Source organism: Etheostoma cragini, chromosome 14 (genome assembly GCF_013103735.1).
Source record: "Etheostoma cragini isolate CJK2018 chromosome 14, CSU_Ecrag_1.0, whole genome shotgun sequence".
NCBI classification, from domain to species: domain Eukaryota; kingdom Metazoa; phylum Chordata; class Actinopteri; order Perciformes; family Percidae; genus Etheostoma; species Etheostoma cragini.
In genome coordinates, this window is record NC_048420.1 from 7,835,533 (window position 1) to 7,843,678 (window position 8,146).

The following is an 8,146-nucleotide window of genomic DNA, read 5'->3' on the forward strand; positions in this document are numbered from 1 at the left end:
ATAGGGGAGATGAGATCCTCTGCCTCTCTGTCTACTTAACATTTCTCCTCTCTCCCTCTATTCCCCCCTTCGTCTGACAGAAAAAACTGTAATAAAACGATGGAGCATCAGCATTCTCTAGAGGCCGATGAGAGGCATAACAGTCTTTGTTGACACCAAATCTTTCTCACTGTCTGATATTTCTGCTCTCTTCTTCCTATAGTATAGTATTTATTGCAGAATCCAGCCTTGTTCAGACTGTCCCATGTGGATTTTCTTTTTTAAAGGACCAACTGGTATAATATAACAAGGGTGACCAAATGAGAAAACTTGCATTGTGGCTTTTAAGGAAGTTACAATCCCTTCGGCACACCCTAACTGAACTTAATAACTGCCCTGTGGTATGCCTTTTTATTTCATTGTTACTATTTCTCTCTTTCTCTCTCTCTCTCTCTCTTTCTCTCTCTCTCTCACTCCCACACACAAAGTGACATTGTAAAAACCTAACAATTGACATAATACCTAGTAAGTAACATTATTCCCACATATGTTCCCACATATGTTGGATGTTCTAAAGTGCATGTGTGTACCTTTCTTTGTCTGTTTGCTTCCTCTTACTGTGTAAGTTGCATTCATAGTCTACGCACTGCACAAGTGGGTGTGTCAGCAGATTACTAGGAAACTAGAGAGAAAGAAATACCCCAACAGGTCTGAAAACCCTTCCCTACCGAGGAATGTATGGCACTGTTTGCCATGAAAACAAATCTATTATATTTTGTCCATAGGGATCAGCTGTCATTTGTTCATTTTGACAAGATCAGGTTGTATAGGGGTGAGAATGAAGAAACAGAATACGGGACTGACGCTGGGGATTGTTGACATGTTTTTGGTGGAGATGTGTTTGCTAAGATCAATAGGCCCACTTCAAATTTTTTACTTACTTACTGTAACTCCAACCGGTTTTTCTTTCACTTTTTATTCTGAACTGCAGTATGGATATTTATCAGACTTTCATTTTGAGAAGGCTCAGAAGGCAAACTAGTAGAGCAGGAAATCCAAATTGATAACACAAAGTGGGATCTAAAGGTTAAATGCCTGAAACTTGAGTATTGTGCTATTGTGTTGTGTTGTATTGTGTTTTTGCATGTTACATGCAATACTTGGAGGATGTGTATCTGTCTGGCTGTAGTCACTTGCCCGTTACTTACCTTTTCTTTTGTTCTAACTATCAATATCACATCGTTTTCCATTCCAGTCTGTTAAACTGTTTCTTTTCCTTTCTCTGATGTTACCTCTGTCTTCCCCTTAAACATTCCCAGAGGCAAGTCTGCTCTTGCAAAGCAGGGCTGGATTGGAACTGCCAGTGTGTGAGTACTGTATGTACCGGAAGTATCCACCCATCCCTTTCATTCCTGACTCTCTGAGCAAGTTTAAACCTCAAAGCCAACCCCATGAAAACATCCAGGTGAGATCAAATCAGTAAGCATCGACACAAGGCCAGCTGGGACATTCTGACCCAGGACAGGGCATCTCTGTGTCAAAGGTAAGGGGCTTCGTCTAAATTTTTAAGACGTGTTAGATCAAGAAAATAGATGAAATGTAGCTACATTTCAGTGGTGATATTACTATCAGATGAATAAAGGACTGAAAATGAAAAAAAGATATTGTCATAAGAAATGGCAATAATATTGTTCATGCTGTACCTTTTCAACTGTACGAGGAAAAATCTTGTACGTCAAGGAAATAACTAAACCATGGTGGGTCCAAATGGATTCTGGATTTGGAAAGACAGAACGGAAAGGGGTGCAAAGAGGACTAAACACGTATTGCTTGTGCTTTACGAAAAAATAGTTGAGATGTGCATAAAGATAGAAGAGTTGAAGCTAAACCCCGTCTTTTTAGCCAGGAGCATTGACTCATACACTGTAGACTTGGTGGGTAAAAGGTATATGCGACTAGCTCAACCTGTAGAGCAAGTTGCAATGAAGTTCTCACTGTAGCCAGATAAAGCTGTACACATAATGGAGTTCAGCACACTTAATTTAAATAAGAGTTAAGGCGTATTTACTAATTACCCCTGGCTATAATATAAGTTAGTTAGTTAGTTAGTTAGTAATATAATATAGCACCTGTCCATGTGATGCTAAGGATGTCCGTGGTTGTTGATTTCCTTCATGACAATCACAACTCCTGATGAATCCACTAGAGCCGTATTTGCATTGCACGGAGCAGAACTAATTGAATCGTAGGCATCACAGAAACCTGAGGTTTATCGGTTGATAAATCAGTTGTCTAATAATCATATGTCTAATAATCTTATGTTGTCAGTCACAACAAAGACAAAGACAAAGAGGTGGACGAGGCTGGCTACTTTCAGCACAGAGGGCAACATTGCAATCGAGAGCAAATAGGAAAACAAATTGTGGTCAAGCTTCGCCATCTCCCAGAGACTAGATACACTGTTGACTGAGTTTATATTTTTTATTTTCTGTTTTCAGCCTGAACGTGAAACTGGGAGAGAAATCACACTGATAAATCACATGTTCTGAATGTGTGTGCAAAAGCAATGACTGATTAATACCTCTGGTTGTATACACCACTTAGCAGGAGAGGTAAAGTGTAGGGAACATCAGCAGTGATTGAAAGTTCCTGGCCTTCAGTAGCCCATGTGATCCTGAAGGCATTCATTGAGTCAAGTCTTTTATGCCGTGTAATTTAATAGTCAGGAATACTGGATGAGAGAGAAATTGCAACTGATTTGACAGCTCAATATATCTACAGTGATGCCCAAATGCAGAGGCAAAGTGTTTCTGATTTCAAACACTCTGGATCAGAAGAGACAGGATCGAAATGGAACAGTGGACACTAGCGAGGCTGTTATCCAACTTGTTCCCTGCCAAGCTGGGAGCATGTATCAGAATGAGATGTAGATGCATAAGAGAAGCACTTTTCTCCTTAGCAGAAAGCTAATCCCTGGGAAATCTTAGCAGACCCTCCTTATTTGCACGCGTATAAAAATTCAAGTGTTTCATAAGGTGTTCCACCCTTCACTCAACAACACATCTTTTTAAAAACACATTACGTGATGCACGCGCACACCGACATGCAAACACAACTTTGTTTACAATCTGCAAAGGAAAATGGGAAGAGGACAAACATGCAGTCAGAAGAACCAGAAAGCACACCCACACAGAAAGAATCATAGAGGCAGACAGCTCCGTCTTTAAAGTCTGCGCACAATCCGACCATTAAATCCACATGGTGATATGTTCTCTAAAATTCCCTTTCTCTCTGAGAAAACAGGTCCCATGGTATGATCAAGGCATGATTAACTGTTATGGTTTGATGTTTTTGTCTTATGATATTGTGGTAGTCTGTTTTCCTGTGTTTAGTTCTCAGCTTGGTTCGGTCTTTTCTTGCGTTAATTGTATGGTGTTTTTGGTCTTGTCTTTTCTCGTGTTCTCCCATTTAGTTTCTTTATGTTCTGTTTTCTGTTTTGTTTTAAAGTCTGGTCTCTGTCTCGTCTTGTCTTCAGTTTTACTTCCTTGGTTTTTCCTGCTCTTGTGATTTCCTGATGTTTTCCACCTGTTTCCCAGCCCCTGTCACCTGACTCTCGTTGTCTCATTACCCTGTGTATTCAGTGTCTGTGCTCCCCTTGTCTCTGGTCGGATCATTTTGTCTTTACCAGTGTTTTGTGTGTGTTCTTTGTGTTCCAGTTTGAGTTATTTTTCCCTGCATTTAGATACTTCCCTGAGTTTTTTTTTTTTATTGATTAATTTTCTCCCTGTGTATTTTTGTCCTTCTTTTTGATTTTTGTTTTTTGGTTCTCCGTTTATCCCAGTGCTGCTGTGGACGTTATATTTTTGGTTTAAATTACCCCCCTTATTTACTTACTCCTGCCTGCCTCCTTCATCTCTGCATTTGGGTCCTCCCTTCCCCCTACTGCAACATTAACATTCACAAATGGAACAATATCCCTTAACAGTCCTTTGAAGAACCAAGACTGCATTAGGCACTCGGGATAACAGAGATGGCTGTGGCGGCCTGATCAGCCACGCTGTTCAAATAGCCGCCTATTAGAGCTGAGAGGGTGGATTTGTCTGTTCAGCATAGAGACGCTCTGATGATGACTCAGGCATTGATGTGTAATGACTCAGGAATACGTTAGTGAAAACAATGTTTGGTGCTCGGTTGCCTTACAAAAGATCACGGTTTCAAAATTACTTTTATGTTTGTGACTGTCTCTTCAGCTTCTTAGGCCTGAAGAATGACAACAGAAACGGATTAGCTTTTCTGTAGTCACATAGTAAAACCTGTTTAAATAAAATGTATTAAGAGTTTAATTGACCTGTTAAATGTATTTAACTGTGTATGTTGTGTTTATTATCTTATTTTTCTCAAATAATCATTGAAATTAAATATTTCGGATGTACAGTACAGGCCAAAAGTTTGGAACCACTTTCGTTGTTGCGCTTGATGGTTTTAAAACTGCACTTAATGACACATTCAAAGTTTTCAAAATGTTCCGGACTGACTGACCGTCATTAATAAAGTAATGATGGCCACTGGTTTCCCTTTACTTAGCTGACTGGTTATTGCCATAATATGAATTCTAACAGTTGTCCAATAGGGCTGTTGGCTGTGTATCAACATGACTTCTGCACAATACAACTGATGGTCCCAACTCCAATAATAAGGCAAAAAATGCCACTAATAAACCCTGACAAGGCTCACCTGTGAAGTGAAAACCATTTCTGGTCATGAAGCTCATTGAGAGAACACCAAAGGTTTGCAGCACCATCAAAAAAGCAAAGGGTTGCCACTTTGAAGAAACTAGAATGTAAGACATGTTTTCAGTTATTTCACACTTTTTTGTTAAGTACATAATTCCATATGTGTTCATTCATAGTTTTGATGCCTTCAGTGACAATCTACATAGTATTAGTAGTCATGAAAATAAAGAAAACGCGTGGAATGAGAAGGTGCGTCCAAACTTCTGGTCTGTACTGTATATTTACACAAATGTATAGGCTAACAATAATGTAGCCATATCTTCTGGGTCTCTGAAGGAGCCTTGCCTAATCTGAGACAGTATCTCTGATGATGTTATAGTGATATCATTGGGCTCATGTGGGCTTGGACAGAAAGTCTGCATTATAAACTAGCAGTATGGAGTTTGTAATACTTGGTTGCATGATGGGAAATATTGGATTGCATCAAATTTTAGGGACTAAAAGTCCGGATCTCTCAGCTGTTGCCTCGATGTCTACCCTTCTCTTTGAATTTGTCTCACTCAAGTCCCACTGCTTTAGGAAGGTGCCTTGTTAAATCTCTGAAATATCCACTTAATCATTGCTAAAATGCTTGTTTTATAAAACAAAATGAAATACATGAAAAAAGAATGTAGTGCTCTTTATCTACTATATGTAAACAGAATATTTCACTTTTAAATGCCTGAACCAATGTCCTTTTTCTAATCTACTTTGTCTCTCTTTTCTTGCTCAGGTTCAGATCATTAAGAGCTTCATCCCACTAAAGAACTCTTCCATGTCCCTCAGCCGCCTTCATCCTCTCCTTCACCTCTAAGGCAGCAGTGATGAACTGGAATACATTGGAGGGATTAATCGGTGGGGTCAACAAGTATTCCACCGCGTTTGGCCGGATCTGGCTCTCCATGGTCTTCATCTTCCGGGTGTTAGTGTTCGTGGTCGCGGTCCAACGAGCGTGGGGCGACGAAATGAAGGACTTTACCTGCAACACGGCCCAGCCGGGCTGCACTAACGTGTGCTTCAACTTCATCTTCCCCATCTCCCATGTCCACCTGTGGGCCCTGCAGCTCATATTCATCACCTGTCCGTCACTGATGGTGGTAGGCCACGTCCATTATCGCGAGAAGAAAGACTTGGAGTACTCCACCATGCACAATGGTGCCCATCTGTACGCCAACCCTGGGAGGAAACGTGGGGGGTTGTGGTGGACATACCTGGTAAGAATGGAGGATATTAATGTTTATATTTGACCTTAGAGCTGGCCCGAAGCATGAGTAAACTAAATTGCTGCTAAGGGCCCCGTTGCTATACCAGAGGGCCACAAAAAGCAATTAAAATCTCCCTCAAGAGAACTTATATAAGAGCCAGCTGGCCTATACACTCACCACGCAAGTAGCCTAGCGCCAATTACAGGAGGGCCCCGTCTCCACCTCACATGAGACTGTTTAATATTCAGTGGGAGGATGAAGCAGAACTATCTGGTGAAATGAAAATGAGTGAAAAAAACACCATGAGAGTAAATTGCAGGAACAGCAATCAGGTACATTTGTGTCATCTCCTCTCCTCGTTTGGTGTTGGCAAATAACAGAAACGCTAACGTTGCCTCTCTGTAGTCTGTCGCTGGGTTTGTGTATGTCCTGCTTGCCAGACATTTCCAGGGCTGTTCTGTTACTTTGTGCCTGACAAAAGTGAGAGTGAAAGGGCTGCAATTATGTTACATTTAGATAAACCCCAATCAGCAATGTATGTTATAAGTTATTTGTAATAACTGTATTTTCTTCACCATATGCTTGTCTTGTGCACCATATATTTTTGGCTGTGTCATAGCCTTTCTGCATTGAGACTAGATAGATGGATAGATAGATACTTACTTATTTACTTACTTACTTACTTACTTACTCACTTAATTTATTTATTTATCCCAAAGGAAATTGTAGGCATCCAGTAGTCACTGGACATGAAGCTGGTGAGATTCAGCCCTCTCCTATGAAAACCTAACACTAAAATATACATCAAGCTTTAAGTGCCCATATTATGCTCATTTCTAGGTACATAATTCTTTTTTGAGGTTGTACCAGAATAGGTTTACATGGTTTCATTTAAAAAAAAAAAAGCCATATTTTAGTTTTCTGCACATTACTGCAGATCTTGTTTTCCCTCTGTATGTTTAGGTCTCTTTTTTAGGCTACAGAGTGAGACATCTCACTTCTTTACTATCTTTGTTGGGAGTTGCACAATATGATTGATAACAGCTAGCTACTGTTTCTCCAACTTTGGTTGGTACAAGACAGGATAAGCTTGGGAGACGTCTTCTAAATGAGGGTGCACTTAAACATCTCCTAGATATTGTTCGATGGATGGACAGGCAAATGGAATTTTGCCTCATTTATTTTAACTTCCTGAAAAATGTGTCTCCCAGTATTAATCCTCATTTATGTTCTCATAGGCAAGTCTGATTTTGAAGGCAGGCCTTGACGCTGGCTTCCTCTACATCCTGTACTACGTTTACAAAGGCTACGACATGCCCCGTCTGTCCAAGTGCTCCCTGGAGCCATGCCCCAACACTGTGGACTGCTACACATCGCGTCCCACTGAGAAGAAAATCTTCACCATATTCATGGTTGTCTCCTCTGTTCTCTGCATCTTGATGTGTATCTGTGAGATGATTTACCTCATCTTCAAGCGTTTGCTGAAAGCCTTTAGTATGAAGACGCAAGCACGGAGGATGTCAGCAGAAAATCACGAGATGACGCCACTGACAGCATCCAGCTCAGGGTTCAGATCCAAAAAACCGATCAGAGTGGATCCTACAGTCTCCATCCAAAATCTCAATAACATCGCGACTGAGGAGTGGCCATCTAAGAAAATGTGATGTGAAATATGGCAGCAGCCATGTTGGAAAAACTGAACAAAGTTTCGAAGGGGCCACTGCAAGCAAAGGCATTAATCAGACTTCTGAGGCAGGGTTTTTAGGAACTCAGACCAAATGCATGCAGATAAACCCCTAAACAAGAAGGATTATAATATCCCTACTGTGTATGTATTGTTGGCCAGAAGAACAGCAAGCTGTTCAGGTACTTTGTAAATAAAAGTGTAAAATGTTAAACGACCCCAACTGATGAAAAAAACATTATTGAGAGCAACTTTAACTTAACAAAAATGTTGAATCAGAAATGTAATGTTTATAACAAGATCAGATCATATCTTTCTTCTTCTGTTTACATGCAATTGTGTTTTCAACTATGTCCTACTGTCTTCCTATTTGGTCTCTTACCACAAAGGAAATTTCTGAACCAATAGCACGACTGTACCATCGAGCTCTGTCAAGTTCTGATGTATTTCTTGTGCAATTCCTCACTTGAAAAGGACAGTCCCTCCACATGAAGATTTTAACTGGA

General features: G+C 40.4%; 1 protein-coding gene across 2 annotated transcripts; it reads left to right on the forward strand.

Annotated features, from left to right (window-relative positions):
* Window positions 1-1,286: 1,286 nt before the first annotated feature.
* cx30.9 (connexin 30.9) lies at window positions 1,287-7,754 on the forward strand. Of its 2 annotated transcripts, none has more exons than XM_034892717.1 (3): window positions 1,287-1,522; window positions 5,485-5,965; window positions 7,195-7,754. In XM_034892717.1, exons 2-3 carry the CDS (start codon window positions 5,576-5,578, stop codon window positions 7,618-7,620), a joined length of 816 nt encoding a protein of 271 aa, XP_034748608.1. In that variant the 5' UTR covers window positions 1,287-1,522; window positions 5,485-5,575; the 3' UTR covers window positions 7,621-7,754. The 2 variants fall into 2 exon arrangements, with proteins under 2 accessions (XP_034748608.1, XP_034748609.1); XM_034892718.1 differs by having other exon boundaries at window positions 1,423-1,444.
* The last annotated feature ends 392 nt before the right edge of the window (window positions 7,755-8,146 follow it).

Coding starts and splice junctions, on each gene's coding strand:
- cx30.9 (XM_034892717.1), top strand. CDS start 5,576: ATGAACTGGAATACATTGGAGGGATTAATCGGTGGGGTCAACAAGTAT. Junction 5,966..7,194: donor GGTTGTGGTGGACATACCTG/GTAAGAATGGAG, acceptor ATGTTCTCATAG/GCAAGTCTGATTTTGAAGGC.